General features: G+C 37.7%; 1 protein-coding gene across 8 annotated transcripts in view; it reads left to right on the top strand.

The window, feature by feature from the left end:
• Nucleotides 1-16,521, top strand: part of TRAPPC8 (trafficking protein particle complex 8) — a 108,394-nt gene that overhangs the window by 14,752 nt on the left and 77,121 nt on the right. For 4 of the 8 annotated variants that reach the window (XM_034762832.1, XM_034762826.1, XM_034762827.1 and 1 more), the window contains exons 3-7: nt 236-319; nt 9,201-9,290; nt 11,676-11,850; nt 13,130-13,283; nt 14,534-14,621. In XM_034762832.1, coding sequence (XP_034618723.1) covers nt 236-319; nt 9,201-9,290; nt 11,676-11,850; nt 13,130-13,283; nt 14,534-14,621 — 591 coding nt within the window. The remainder of the gene's footprint in view (nt 1-235; nt 320-9,200; nt 9,291-11,675; nt 11,851-13,129; nt 13,284-14,533; nt 14,622-16,521) is intronic. The other 4 variants (XM_034762831.1, XM_034762829.1, XM_034762828.1 and 1 more) reach the window with 1 other exon arrangement.

Here is a 16,521-nt window from a genome sequence, read left to right as displayed (position 1 = left end):
TGAAATCCATGGGAGTTTGGGGTGCACAAGAAATGAAGATCTCTGATAGCATATGGTCAAATGTCTAACTTTTTTGTAGTATGAAATACTTAGTTTTCAGGAGACAAATTGTTTCAGGCCCTGATGGTGGATGTGGTACAGTATTTTACTCTTTCACATTACCAAAACCTAAGAGCAGATAGTATATATGCACCTGACACTGGTTAGCTTAATAATATCGTGTTTTCTCTATCAGATCGCTCAGTTAAAGCTAGTGTTCCTTGGTACAATAATTGGAAAGACACACTGATGGAACTGAACACATCCACGTTTTATTCAGGTATTTTTTTTTTGCGATTGGTGCGGGTTTGCCAAATTGCCCTTTATCTATTCTTTTCCGTGTGCCTCGTCCACCTTTCCTTACCATCCTGCTGTAGCTGTTCAGCACTTTCTTTGGCATAGATGTGTGTATTCCTCATTTTTTTTCCAAAAATAAAAATTGTTGGTGATGGTTGTATGATTTTTCTTCTTTTATTATCCATATTTCTACTCTTGCTGCTAATTAACAAATTATTTGTGGTCATTCCATAGTGTCAAACTAAGTGCAGAGTGAACAGAGAGATTTCTGATACACAAAAATTGGTTCCTCCTCCCTTGTTTGGCCACATGGAATTGTACATTGTCAGACTGTTCTAGTATTTCAAATGAAAATACTTCCCTCTTTTATTCTCAATTATTCTATGTGAATAGTAGTATTGCTCATTTTATAACCTTAATACTAATATTGATCTACAGTAAAAGTTCCTTTATCCTATTGAAGTTTTCTGTGCGGATTTGATTCATTCTCAAGAGTACAAAACTTTATAAGAGCTCTTCTGTCTTAGTTACTTGTTGTTGCAAAGAAATGAGGTGGTTTTTACTTAGTTTGCTAATTTATAACATGACATGCTATTATAACTAAGTCTAAGGTTTTGTCAGGGATGTTTTTAGTAAAAGTCATGGACAGGTCACGGGCAATAAAGAAAAATTCACAGAAGCCTGTGACCTGTCTATTTTACTAAAAATATCCCTGACCAAATAAGGAGCCCAGCTGCGGGGTCTCCACACAGTCTGCAGAGGTTGGGCAGCTGCGGGTTGCCCTTCCAAGCTCTGGGGGCCCCCACTGCCTTTGGGAGCTTGGAGCTTTAGGGTACCCCTCTCCATCCACGCTGTACGGGGGCTTTGAAGGTAGCTCGGAACTCCGGGGGCCCAGCTGCCCTCGGTGGCTCAGAGCTTCGGGGTACCCCTGCGGTGGCTCCCGGGTCTCCCACGGCAGCCAGGAGCTCCGGGGGCCCCCACCATCTGCAGTGGCCAGGAGCTGCGGGGGAGCCCCACTGCCCAAGGTGGCCAGGAGCTATGGCCACACCGCTTGTGGTGGCCGGGAGCTCCGGGGAACGGGACCGCCACCCCGGGACCCTGCAGCTCCTGGCTCACATGGCTGAATTCATGGAGGTCACTGGAAGTCACGGATTCCGTGACCTCCATGAAAAAATCGTGGCCTTCATTATAATCTATAAAAATAACTAGATCTGTGATCTTAAATATTTAGCTTAAAGATTGTACACAATGAAGTTACACCTGCAATTTAAAAAATCAGGTTTGCTATTGAAGTTTCCTTTTCAGAGGGTGCTAAATGCCTTCTCCTGAATGTGCCAGAACATCACGTATATGTACTTTTTGATTATATGCGCTTTCCTTTTACTCAATGAGCAAACTGTATGTAAGACTTGGATAAATTAAACTCTCATTTCTGTGGCTTCTAATAGAAAGTAAATGACTTATTTCCATATGGAAAATGTTTGCTGTTGAGCAGTATTTGCTACCTTAATTAAATTTTCAGGTGTGCTTATTACTGGTACTCTAAACCTCATGCTTTGTAGTGAGGATTGGACAGGGTTGGTGCTGCATTTTAAATGCAACACTGGGCAATATTGCGTACATCTAGACAGATGCAATGTCCGTTTTTTTTCTAAAACCATGGCTAGAGTTCTACAGAAAATCAGTTTTAAAAAAAACCAATAACTTCCTTGCAGTATTTGGTTTTAGAGAGAGATTTGTGGTATTTACTACGCCAGTTATCATGGCTTTGTAAATGCTTTTTGATGCTCAGCGCTCTGTGTATTAGTGCATACAGTATATTGTGATTAAACAGCTGGAATATCCTTGCTTTGCCCACTGTTTCCTGGGGGGAATGGGACAGAACTCAGTTATGGGTGGCAGTGTCCTAATCTGAGATGCTGGCAAGTGTCTTCCCTTTCCATTATGCTTGTTACACTAGTACCTGCTACACTGTACTTGAGAACTGAAGGCTCTTGAAATTCAAAGTATAATTTGAAATGAAATGTGATACACAGACTCTCTTGACCTTTAAGTCTATTTATACCTGAGTTGGTTTGTATACTACAAAACTATATTAGAATTGTGGAGTGTGTGTGTGTACAAAGTATGGAAAGGAAACGAGTCATGCAAGAACCAGCATTTCCTCATCCTTTCTTTTAATAACAAACTGTTTAACCTGAGGTGAAATCTAAAATATTATCTGGCTTCATATACCAGTTTTTCCTCAAACCATAAACTGTGTGCAAATATCTAGATTTTAATAAGAAATCTGTATATTACAGATGGCTGCTTAAATTACATGTACATAGTTTTCTACATTGTGGTACAATTTGAAGGTTCCCGGTTTAATATGTACAACAAATAGGTATAAGGCATATTGTTGGACTTCATGCTAAACCATAGTAGCTTAAAATTAGTACAGTATGTTAACAGGTTTTTTTGTAATTAAAAATAAAGCTACCTTAATTGGTTGAGGTGGCATAAAGGTACATGAATATAATGTTCATTTGAAAGGTTGATTAAAATGCTTTACAAGTTGTTTATTATATACAGTTTCTTATCACTTTCGTTCCAGGCCCCAAGGAGGAGGGTGGGTGGGTTGAAGAGAGAAGGAGGTAGAATATGGCTGTGTTGTCAATAACATTACACGGGTTACTTTTTGGGAGCTGGATAATGATGGAAGGACTTTTCTTCACTCCACTGCCATTTGAAAGTAAAGGAGGAATTCTAGGTACACTGAACATATTGTACTTAATTGTATATAACTCAAATTACCATAGACATATACGTATCTTCCTTTATCCCCAGTGATGAAAAAAACCACATAGTTCAGCTGTTTTTGTATTAAATTGTGAGACAATGCTGCAGCCTCATTAAAACTTCCTAATTCTTTTGGTTCTTTACCTGGTAAGTAATCCTCTATATATCAGAACTGGTGGTTAGTCAGCGTGACAACCTTTTGATTCTCTGACTGATTCATATGAGAGCTTTGAATGGAGCTACATATGAAGTCTGTATTTATCTCTGTGCTCTTGCCACCTCTAGTAAAACTGTGAGAAACTAATATCAAGTGTATAAGTCAGAATAGAGTTGTATTCATCTTGGCAATTAAGTTGGGATTCCTTTATTGACCCAACTTTGGCAAATGCCTTACAAAATTATCACTCTTCCTTGAAGTTGATAAAACTTGAACCACTTGCAGCACCATACATCTTTACAGAGCTTGGTCCCAATCCTGCAGTTGACAGCATATAGCAATCTATCTATGTTGTGCAGATACCTATTGACTACAGGGGGCACAACAGTTCATCTATGCACTGTCAGTTACAGGATCAGGGCTTTAGTCTTCCAGGAATTTATTAATTTTTAATAGATGTGCCAAAAGCATATTGCTGCAAGGATATGAATACAATTGAAATTTTTTTTATAAAGGCCACCTAGGCTGGCTAAAAGAATGTAATTCTAGAGTAATTTATTGTTTGTTAGTTAGCATACTGAATACACTAGTGATCTTCCTGGTGTCCTGTTCACCAGTGGTGGCAAACACTAATCACAAGATGTAAGCACAGAGGCATGGTCTTGTTTGCTAGGGACCTGGGCAACACTCAATCTGCTTTTTAAAAATTCACATTTAGATTATCAAAATCTGAGATATAAATACATATGTAGTGTTAAGAACATAAGAATTACCATATTGGGTCAGACCAGTGGTAGATATAGCCCAATATCCTGTTTTCTGACTGTGGCCAGTACAGATGCTTCGGGGGGAGTGAACAGAACAAGGCAATTTCGAGTGATCCAGCCTGTTATCCAGTCCTGACTTCTGGCAGTCAGAGGTTTAGGGACACCCAGAGCATGGGGTTGCGTCTCTGACCATCTTGGCTAATAGTCATTGATGGACCTATCCTCCATGAATTTATCTAGTTGTTTTTTGAACTCAGTTATACTCTTGGCCTTCACATCATCCCCTGGCATAAAGTTCCACTGGTGGACTGAATGTTGTGGAAAGAAGTACTTCTTCGTTTGTTTTTTAACCCTGCTGCATATTAGTATAGTTGGATGACCCCTAGTTCTTGTGTAATGTGAAAGAATCAATAACACTTCCCTATTCACTTTCTCTATACCATCCATGATATTATGGACCTCGATCATATGTCCCCTTAGTTTTCTTTCTTGTAAAAATGAACAGTCCCAATCTCTTTAATCTCTCATATGGAAGATGTTCTATACCTCTAATCATTTTTGTTGATCTTCTCTGCATCTTTTACAATTCTAATATATCTTTTTTGAAATGGGGCGAGTTGAACTGCATGCAGTATTCAAGGTGTGGGCGAGCCATGGATTTATGTAGCGACATATTATTATTTTCTGTTTTAGTGATCCCATTCCTAATAGTTTCTAACATTGTTAGCTTTTTCGACTGCTGCTGCACATTGAGTGAATGTTTTCAAAGAACTATTCCTGATGACTCCAAGATCTTTCTTGAGTGGTAACAGCTAATTTAGACCCCATCATTTTGTATGGATAGTTGGGATTATTTTTTCCAATGTGCATTACTTTGCACATATCAATGTTGAATTTTGTCTGCCATTGTGTTATCCAGGCACCCAGTTTAGCGTGATCCTTTTGTAAATCTTTGCTGTCAGCTTTGGACTTAACTATCTTGAATAATTTGGTATTTTCTGCAAATTTTGTCACCTCACTGTTTGCCCCTTTTTCTAGATCACTTATGAATATGGTGAACAGTACTGGTCCTAGTACAGATCCTTGGGGGATTCTGCTATTTACTTTTTCTCCACTGTCAAAACTGACTATTCCTACCCTCTTGTTTCCTATCTTTTAACCAGTTATTGATCCATAAGATGACCTTACCACTTATTCCATGACTGCTTAGTTTACTTAAGACCTTCTGGTAAGGGACCTTGTCAAAGGCTTTCTGAAAGTCCAAGTACATTATATCCCCTGGGTCACCCTTTTCCACTGCTTGTTGACACCCTCAAAGAAATAGTGTGGTGAGACATAATTTCTCTTTACAAGAAGCTTGATACCCCCCCACATATAATATTTATCTATGCATCTGTTTTTCTTTCATGTAGTTTCAACCAATTTGCCTGGTACTGAAATGAGGCTTACTGGCCTAATTGCCAGGATTGCCTCGGTAGCCTTTTTGATGTTAAATTAGCTATTCTCCAATTATCTGATACAGAGGCTGATTGTAAGAGAGTGGTTACATATCACAGTTAGTAGTTCTTCAATTTCATATTTGAGTTCCTTCAGAACTCTTGGGTAAATACCATCTGGTCCTGGTGACTTATTACTTTTTAGTTTTATTAATTTGTTCCAGCACCACCTCTATTGACACCTCAATCTGGGACAGTTCCTTAGATTTATCAGCTAACAAGAATGGCATGGGTGTGGGGATCTCTCCACATCCTCAACAGTGAAGACGGAAGCTAAATGAATGTTTTGCATCTCTGCAAGTGTTTGGTCTTTCTTAAGAGCTCCTTTTAACATCTTGATTTTTTTCCAGTGGCTCCAGTTGACTGCTCGGCAGTTTTCCTGCTTCTGATGTGGTGGGTTTTTTTAAGTTGCTGTTAGAATTTAAAGCTAAAGACAAAAACTTTCTTGGTCTGCTTAATTATAGTTTTACATTTGACTTGGCAGAGTTTATGCTGCTTACTATTTTGATCACTAGGATCTGACTTCCAATTTCTAAAGGAGACCTCTAACTGCCTCTTTTACTTTGCTGGTCAACCATGGTGGCACTTTTTTTGGTTCTTACTGTTTTTTATTTTGGGTATACGGTTAGTTTAAGCCTCTGTTATGCTGTTTTCAAATAGGCAGTTTGCAGGCATTTCAAATAGGCAGTTTGCAGGCATTTCACCCTTGTGACTGTTCCTTTTAATTTCCATTTAACTAGCTTCCTCATTTTTGTTTGGTTCCTTTTTTGAAGATAAAATGCACTGTGGTGGGTTTCTTCGGTATCTTTCCCCCTGATATTAAGTGTTAAATTTAATTACCTTATGATGACTATACTGAGTGGTTCAGCTGTATTCACTTCTTGGACCAGATCCTGTGCCCCACCTAGAACTTAATCATGAATTGCCTCTTCTTTTCTGGGTTCCAGGACTAGCTGCTCCAAGAAGTAGTCACTAATGGTGTCTAAGAAGTTTCTCTGCATTCCTTCTTGAGGTGATAAATACCCAGTCAATATGAGGATAGGGTGAAATCCTCCATTATAATAGCTTTTTCTGACTTTATAGCCTTTGTAATCTTGCTAAGCTTTTCGGTCACTGTCACCGTCCTGGTCAGGAGGTTGGTAGTATATTCTTACTGCTTTACTTTGGTTGTTTAAGCATGGAATTTCTATTCATAGAGATTCTATGGTACAGTTTAATTCTCAAGATTTTTATTTTAATTGACTGATTTCCTTGGCATATGGTGCAACTCTCCCACCAGCAAGACGTACTGTCATTCCTCTATATTTTGTTCCTCGATATTACTGCACCCTGTTGATTTTCCTCATTTCACCAAGTTTCCACAATGCTGCTTCTATCAATATCCTCATTTAATGCCAAGCACTCTAGTTCACCCATCTTAGTATTTAGGCTTCTGGCATTAGTATATAACCCTTTGTACCTTTTGCAATATTGAGTTGCTTGCCATCATGTGTTGTATTTAAATGAGACTCTTTAACATTTGACGGTTCCTCACTAGCTCCTACCTGCATGCTACCAGCTTCTTTCCTATCCTGTTTCCTGACATAACATAGTGAAAAGAACTTCAGCTATATTGATATCACTGGAAAAGCTAATGGATCATGGACATCTCAGCATATACTTATTGGAAGTGGAGAGAAAGAAGCTTGCAGAATAATTTATTCACTGTGAGGAAATAAGATACTCCGTGCACCTCTATGGCAAATATAATGTTATCTATGAAATACTAGTAATATTTACAAAGAAAACATAACAGCCATACTGGGTCAGGCCAATGGTCCATCTAGCCTAGTATCCTGTCTCTGACAGTGCCCAGTACCAGAGCTTCAGGTGAAGGGTACAGAATAGGGCAACTGGAACGATTCACCCTCTCTTCCCCTTCTGGCAGTCAGAGGTTTAGGGTTGTCCCAAGCATTGGGTTGCTGACCATCTTGGCCAATAGCCATTGATGGACCTATCCTCTGTGAACTTTTATAGGTCTTTTTTTAAACCGGTTATATTTCAAGTGATCACAACATCCCATGGCAATGAGAAAAAATATTTATCCTGTTTTGAATCACTGTTCACTAAAATAAGTATGATTTGTTTCCTATGGGCTTTTTTCATATTTGACTTCAAGTCACTTTAGAGAAAGTGTTCTCAATTAAAGTATCGGTAACTTGTTTGAGATTTAATAACTGTTTGAAAAATTGATCTGGTATTCTGACATAATCTGAAGATCACTCTTTAGTTCTTTCTAACTTTTCATTTATGGAATTTAGGAAATTCCTTTTTACTACAGTACTTGTAAGTATTTGTTAGATTAGAATTTAAACAAGGCTAATATCTCCATGGAAATAAACGTGATTATTCTTTTTGTACATAAGGCATGAGTTCTCAATCTGGGATTTGTGAAAAAGTCTGGGGAAGTGGCAACCATCCTTTCATCTATGCCTAGATATGAGTGGGGAAAGTCCCTAAATTTGTGTGTGATTATATGAGGTGGAAAAGTTTGAGAAACACTGAAGTAAAGGATTCACTTTGTGTCATTGTCTTTGTATAAAGTCCTACTTAATATGTGAAATTGGGAGTATTGCAAAACTTGGAAATTACTGGAACCATACACTTGAAGCTGTAGCTGGAACTGAGATTTTTCTCAGTTCTAGCCAACTTAACTAAAATGTAACAATTTTTCTATTTTCATGATCTTTCACCGTCAACATATTTCCTTATTCCTGGGTCAGCTTTGTTTTTTTCTGACTTCTAAATCGCAACTTTTGTTTCTTTGCTCTGGTTTCCCTTTTAGAATTTATTGTACTGCGTAATAATGTCAGGAATAGATTACCACTATACTGCTCCATATTTTCAGCCCTGGAGAAATATTTATTCCCCACTCCTGGGAGACAAGCAAGTATTATTCTTGCAGTAAAATGGGGAAACTGAACCAAAGAGTTTAATTGACATGTTCAACATCTCACAGTCAATGGTAGAGCTAGATATAGAATTCAAGAATTCTTGGCTTCCAGGTCCATGCTCTGTGAACTAGGCTGTCTCTTTGTAGAAGTTTTGAGGGATACCTAAATTCAGTCCCAATATTTGAAAAGACTTTAGACAAGGATTCAGTAATCCTAGTTCCCCCCACCCTCTCTCTCTATATTCCAAAATCAGTTTGGTTTCCAATTCTATGCAAGATGGCTATAGCAGATGTACTACATTCTAATTTAGGCACATCTGACCACTTGTGCTAAGGGAATCAGAGTCTTGACTATAAGTGATGCTGAAGAGGGGTTATAGTAGTCTTGACTGAGTCCATATGACTCGAAAATATGGAAGATGTTAATGTTTAAAAATACTTCAAAAAAGTGGTGAGGATGCAGATTAAACCCACTTTCCCTCAGTGCCCATGACCCCTGTTCTGAGGTTGACAACCTAACTGGAAAAAGTCTCTGCAATCTTAATTTTTGCTTCTTCAATAAATTAAATGAGATCTAGAGTTAAATAGGGTTTAAAAACAAATCAGAAGAGGACAGTTGCATATTCATATCTAGCCTTTATTAATTGTTAGAATTTGCCAAGTTATTTCATTCTTCCTGTATATTTTCCAGTCTCATTAAGACTTGTATAAACTTTGTTTGTATCTTTCAGCTACTACTCCATGGTTTGAGTCTTACAGAGAGAGCTTTCTTCAGTCCATGCCTGCATCAGATCATGAATTCCTAAACCACTATGTCGCATGTATCCTTCGAGTCTTAAATATGGACTATGGCTCTCTAAAATTAAATGAGGCAGAATGTTACAGCTGACTCTTCATTGTAGAAACATAGTATATAAGGAATTTGGGGGTTTTGAGTGTAACTTTAAAGCTATTGATATTACCGCTATGCTTTTACTTCTGTATAAATCCTCTTCCTCAATCCCTCTAGCACATATAATTACACACACTTGCTAAAGGAAGAAACTCTCTACATTATGTAGGAGAGTTATAAATTATTACTGTAAATAAGTGCTCTTGGTATATATAACCAGATAATCAAATCTGTTGTTCACCGTACAAAAGATGGGAAAGTCCTGTTCTACTCTCAAGTGGAAGTGGCTAGGTCAGATGCACTCTGCTCTTCTCACCCCACAGCTGAGGAAGGCAAGTGTTCTGAGATTTCTATTGGGGAGTTATCCCTGAGCCCTGCTTCACAATTCTATTGTCATACAAAATTCTGGTGATAGGTATCTGAAGCCACAGTCCCTCCCCAAAAGTCCCTCACGCTGGTAAGGGCAAGAAGTGTTTTTTGAGTTATTTTGTTTTTTTCCAGTTCCAGAGCTCCCTGCTGCTACAACAGTGGGTTTTGACGCTGCTACTCTATCCTGATCCAGTGAAAAGTCTCTCTCTCAGTGAAAACTAGTACACTGTGGTATTTTGTAAACAGCAGCAGTGATATTGACCTGATTGTGTCCAGATCACTGTTGTTTACAGGGTTCTGAACAGCAGTGGTAAAAAACTAGCAAGGCTGGCCATTTTCATTCTGTAGCTGGAAGACAGTACTGCATAAGGTAACTTAACACTTGGAAGGTTAACTGAACTACAGCAACTAACAACTTTCTTGTCTAGCTTATTGTGAAGTTGATGGCTTTTGTCTAAGTCTTGTACTCTTCCTGGATGACATTTTTTTCACGTCCTCCAAATACTAACGTACATATACAACTAACCTAGTTAGTAAAGCACTAAACTTTCCTCTTGACATACTGTTACAAATATCTAGTAACTCCTTTCCTTCCCCAAGCTATATGTTTTAAGTAAGATTGCCAATATATCTTTGTAGAACTGAGACGCTACAAAAGTTTAGGGTATTACCCCACTGTCCAGTATGATTTTATGTTGAGCTATTAAACAGATTTCATACTTGATGGGATAAACTCCAAAATCTTTTTCATCTTTACTTTCGGTTTGAATGGGAGTTAACAGGATGCACAGTGAGGATTCTATGATGATTTCTGATATCACTTTTTAGAAGTCTGTAGGTGGTTTTAAAAAGTCTGCACCTGTCCTAGTAAAGAGGATTTAATTGCTGTAGAAATTATTCTTTAGTATGTGTCTGTGACAAAAGGCAAGAATTTCAAAGCTGTAGACGTGTTGCATGATTCTTTAAAAATGCCACAAACAAAATCTTGTTTTTTCTCAAACAGCCCCACATAGAAGGCATTGGTATTGATAATATTCTGTGCTATATTTAACTTGGACTTTATGGTTATGTGTAGGCCTTGTTTAAACTTGAAAGTTCAGATATTCTGTTTGAATTTGCCAATGTAATGCTGGATTAATAATATTGGAAACTGAAGGAAATATTTTCAAAATTAAGAGTAGAAAGTTACGCTCCTAAAATACAGCACTTCTGAAAATCAGATGATATGTTTAGGCAACTAAATTTAGGGTACTTTTTAAAAAATAATTCAGGATTCCTTGGCATGTTTACTAAGACTAGCATTGGGACACTCTCTCGGGCAATCTTTTTTTTTAAAACTAACCAAGCTTCTCTTTTTCTCATTCCTACCTCTAAGACAAATTATATATTTCTTTGGAATATAGTTCAGTTATTACTGTGTCATGCATGTGGACAAACACATGTTCACCTTAATCACTTGTTGTTGGCTTTACTTGTGAACTGGTTCTTTCCTCAAAATACCAGTGATTAGGTCATTTTCTTTGCATAGTTATATTAATAAGTGGCACCTGGATGCCATTACAAAAGTCATGAGTTCGACAAGTTTAAATTAAGCTCCTACCAATTCTCCCCTCTCCTCCCCCCATTTATAATTATGGAATCATAGAACTGGAAGGGACCTTGAGAAGTCATCTAGTCCAGTTCCCTGCATTCATGGCAGGAATAAGTATTATCCAGGATTATAATGTACCATTGATTCAGCTGACTTTTTTTAAAGTTATAAATATCCACTTGTTCAAATTGCTTGGCCAAATTTCTGCTGCAAATACACTTTTGCAGCAATCAAAAATGGATAATTATATAGCCATTAATATAGATGTAACCTTAAATGTAGTGAAGAAAGCAGGCTATGATACCATGAATTGATGGTATTTGTGATAAGATCATATCCTTAATGTGAATTCAGGTATGCTTGTAGTTTCTTCTGGTGAGCCTGAACCTGTGGAGCAATTTCTGAAGCTGTCACAAGAGCAGCATAGAATTCAGCACAGCAGTGAATATGCATATCCAAAATGGTTTATACCAAACACACTCAAATATTATGTATTGCTACATGATGTAAGTGCAGGAGAGGAACAAAGGTGGGTTTTTGTCTTTTACCTTGTGATTTTACTGAACATTCAGAAAAGCTTGTTTTGCTGAAATGCTGACTCTGGAAATTAACGTGTGCATGTGCGCGCATGTAAAAAAAATTGTTGCCTATTTTAATATAATTAACCAGTATGAAGACTGGTCCAGGCAGATTTACTTATTTAATATTTCTTTTTGTATGTGCATGTGAAATACGCACAGAACTAATTCCAGTTTTATGAAGTAGGCAATATCTAGTGTCTTTAATTTCTTTCTAAAGTGAATTATCTTAAAATCATCTGCAAATTGTATTGCAACCTGTTAAATTTTTTTTTCGAAAAAACAAATCACCACTCCCCCAATATACACGTTAGCATCAATTAAAGTAGCTTTAAAAATTAAAATCTTTGTAGATTGCTAGATTATACTGTATAATTGGGCATATTGGGCATCTCAGACTTTAATACCACTTACCCTATTATATATTATTTCTAGCATGTTTAAGAAAGAAAAATGTCTAATTAGTTAGAACAGTGTCTCAAATTTAGAGTGATTAAAGGTGTTGGCTACAATGGTGCTAGGAAATAAGGAGATGTTACCATTGTTAGGGTGGTATGAGCCCATCTCTGTCCTCTTGTTTTTCAGCTATGGATTCCTAAATGCTTTATCATAAACAAATTGTTTCATGTGGTAATCCAGTGGGTTACTATAATACATTTGGTAGTTTTCTCCTAAATTTTTCTACAGGTCAATAGAAATGCCTTCATTAGGACTACTCTTATCTTAATCCTATCAGTTTATCTCTTCCTTCATACTTTTTTCTCCTCTGCTTGTTTTAGTCTGTTACTGTCATATCGCTTTCCTTTCTGATCTCTTCTCTAGCTTCTAACTTTTCTTGTTGCCTTCCTTTTCTCCCACCTCCTTCTTAGTAGAGAATAAGCAGTTAATGCCAAATAGTAGCAGTTAGATCTAGTCAGTTTCCCTTTACACACCTTCCAGGGGTAAAGTGTTTTTGCACTGGAGTTCTGCTGTGTTGGCTTCCTCTCTGTCTCTTCTGCGAACTGCTATACAAAGTGTGTCTGGGAAAGTAGCAGACACAGTGTTGGGAAGAGTTTTGTAGATGCTGATGTGAGATTTGCAAGCAATACAGTAGAAAACTTGCCAACTACACTTCTTTTCTACAACTCTTGTCTGACAGGAAATCTGTGAACACTGTTTTTAAGAAAGTGCTTCAAGAAAGCTACTTCCAGTTTGAGACAAACTGACTATATTTGAGATGTTCCATTTCAGAGCTGACTCAGTATATGAAGAAATGAAACAGAGATATGGAACTCAGGGTTGCTATTTACTTAAAATAAATTCTCGAGGATCTAACAGGGGTGCAGATGAACAAATACCAGATCCTTGGAGTCAGTATCTCCAGAAAAACAGTATCCAAAACCAGGTATGTGTTCAAAAATGTTTGAAACCTACACTGTAATGACTATTGTAATTATGTTGGCTAACTTTGTTTCTGCAATTGTCATGGCTCTGTATTAGCAGTGCTATTCCTGTGGAATTGTGCCATGATGGATCATTCACCAACGTATTCCCAAACACAATAGCATAAGATTGTCAGTCTCTCCCCGCCCCCCCCCCCCCCCCCCCCACACACACACATAAACACACTATTTTTGTTTCTGAGGGCACTAGGTCAATCTTCATTTAGAGGACTTTTGCTTCTGTACCACTTAAATATATAAAATCTATTATTGGAATAGTAGAATCCTTGAGCACCAAGAGAAATAACCTCTATGCTTTGTGAATTTATCCAGTTATTCTTGCCCTCCAGCTCCAGGTAGTTAACAGCGTAAGCACTTTTCACATGCTTGCTTTCTCGAAGCTTCCTCAGGCTAACTTTCTTCCCCTCAGTTGAAGATTTTGAAAGTGTTTTAGGAAATGAGTGAACAAAAAGAGGCCAAGAGGAAACAAGTAAGTGCTTCTTTAGTGATGAGGTCTTGCAACCAGTCTGATAGGGGCTATCTGCCTTTGATGTCAGGACTTTAATAGCGGTGCATGTCAGTCTCTGAAGTATTTAGCATCCTCTTCATCACAAGTTTGTTGAGAAGTAGATCTCTACAGCCAAAGAACCTCTGATGCAGAGGGATCCCTGCACTGAAAACAGCTCCTCTCCTTTGGGGATGTGACACCTCTTTTCCTGCTTTATCTTCACTGTTAGAAAGTCTTTGACTAAAGTGTATTGGGGAGTCCCTCCTCCATTCCTGCTAAATATATGGTGGCACCTGAAATTTAACGGAATCGTTGTCAAAGCCACTCTGCCACTGAAGGCTGAAGTTGTTTCTTCCTCCTCTGCTCTATTTGATAAAACATCTCTAAAATATCTGATGATTTTCTAATGAGCTAACTTGGAGAGGTCCGGCTGTCATGAATTGACCTTTTCTGAACCTCTCATCTGCCCCTGATTCTCTGACTTTTGTTTCATACTTCCAGGCAATTTCTCAAAGCTTTAAGAGTTAGCTGTTAAAAAGCTAACTTGTAAGAGGAGCATCCATTTAAAATATGGTTTGACACTGCTTCCTAAAATGTAATATCTGAAGAATCAAACTTCTGTGGGAAGAATTGACCGGAATTGCTAATGATTTGCAAACAGCTTTTTAAAAACTGGCTGTGCTAATGCTCTGTTTTTCCTGGTAGGAATCTTATGATGATGGTCCATATACTGTAATTTCAAATAAGAATGCTGACCACTTAATATCAGATGGCTTAGATAATGACATCCAAGGTATTTTTGTAACTTTAATTTTTGTTCAAAATTATAATGTTAATGTAGGCATGTAAAGTAAAATGTAAATGTCATTTGTCTTGTCTCAATATAAAACAAAACATTAAGTTGCACAAGGAATGGGATGGTGAAGAATATATTATGCCTTTGGTGGTGTGGCCTCATCTGGACTACTGTATGCTTTATTGGTCACCCCATCTCAAAAAGAACATTGCAGATCTAGAGGGATGTCAGAAGTGTTGAATGACAAAGAGCATTGGGGAAAAAACTCACATCAGAAGAGTGAAAAGTTTGGGATTGTTTACCTTAGAAAGGAGACAAGTAAGAGGGGACATGAAATTACATACAATAATGCCTAGTCTGGAAAAGATAGATTGAGAACTTCTGCTCTCCTTGTCTCATAACACAACAAGGGGGCATTTAGTGAAATTAAAAGGTGAGAAATTTAAAACCGATAAAATACTTTTTTCATACAATATGAAATTAAACTGGAACACGCTGTTTCAGGAAGTTGTGGAGCTCAAGAATGGGAGGGACGGACTCCCTCTAAACCAAAATGGAACTAGATGGTTGGCAGGTAAAATTAAAAAGGTTGTATTGGAGTCTTTAACAAGTTTTCCCTAGCCTAATGGGGAAAGCTGACATGTGGAGAAGCACACAGTTTGGACAGAGGCATCCCTTAGGGAGAATTTATTGAAGTGGGTACTCCATATCCTAGTAAAAAAGAGGATAGAAGTTAACGAAATGAGTCTCATTCAATTAGGTCACATGAAGCCAGACAACTAAATATTGACAGATTTTTATAAGTGATTGTATACAAATGTGAGAAGTCTAAATACTGAGCTGGGTGAACTCAAGTGCCTGGTATTAGAGGGTATCAATATAGTAAGCGTCACAGAAACTTGGTGGAATGATGATAATCAATGGAACATAATACCAGGGTACAAAATCTATAGGCATGACAGAGTAGGTCATGCTGGTGGGGGATTGGCACTAGGTGAAAAAAAAAACAGTCAAATATCTGAAATGAAGCAAACTGTATTATAGTGTGTCTCTGGATAGATATTCCATGCTTGAATAAAAAAAAAAAAATAGCAGTAGGAATATACTGCCCACCACCTTACCAGGATGGTGATGGTAATTGTGAAATGCTCAGGGAGAGGAGAAGCTACAAAAACAGGAACACCAATAATAATAGGGGATATCAACTATCTCCATATTGACCAAGAACATGTCACCTCAGGACAGGATGCAAAGATAAAATTTCTAGACACCATAAATGACTGCTTCTTGGAGAAATCAGTCCTGGAACTCACAAGGGAAGAGGCAATTCTTGAATTAGTCCTAAGTGGCACACAGGATCTTGTCCAAGAGGTCATTAGCTGAACCGCTTAGTAATAGCAACCATAGTGTAATTACATTTAACATCCTTGTAGGGGGAAAAGTGCCAAAGAAACCCACCACAGTAGCATTTAATTTCAAAAAGCGGAACTACAAAAAATGAGGAAGCTAGTTAAACAAAATTAAAAGGAACAGTCACAAGGTTGAAATTCCTGCAAACTGCATGGGGACTATTTAAAAAAACCCCATAACACAGGCTCAGACTAAATGTATACCCCAAATTAACAAAAACAAACAAAAGGACCAAAAAAATGCCACTATGGCCAAACAGAGTACAAGAGGTGCTTAGAGGCAAAAAAAAAAAAAGCATCTTTTAAAAATTGGAGTCAAATCCTAGTGAAGAAAATAGAAAGCATAAATTCTGCCAGGTCAAGTGTAAAAGTTTTTAATTAAGCTGACCAAAAAAGAATTTGAAGAGCAACTAGCAAACACCACACAAACTAACATCAAAAAAAATTAAGTACCTCAGGAGCAGGAAGTCTGCCAAACAATCACTGGG

The sequence above is a fragment of the Trachemys scripta genome, chromosome 2 (assembly GCF_013100865.1).
Source record: "Trachemys scripta elegans isolate TJP31775 chromosome 2, CAS_Tse_1.0, whole genome shotgun sequence".
Lineage (NCBI taxonomy): Eukaryota > Metazoa > Chordata > Testudines > Emydidae > Trachemys > Trachemys scripta.
This window is presented reverse-complemented; position numbering and strand designations above follow the sequence as displayed.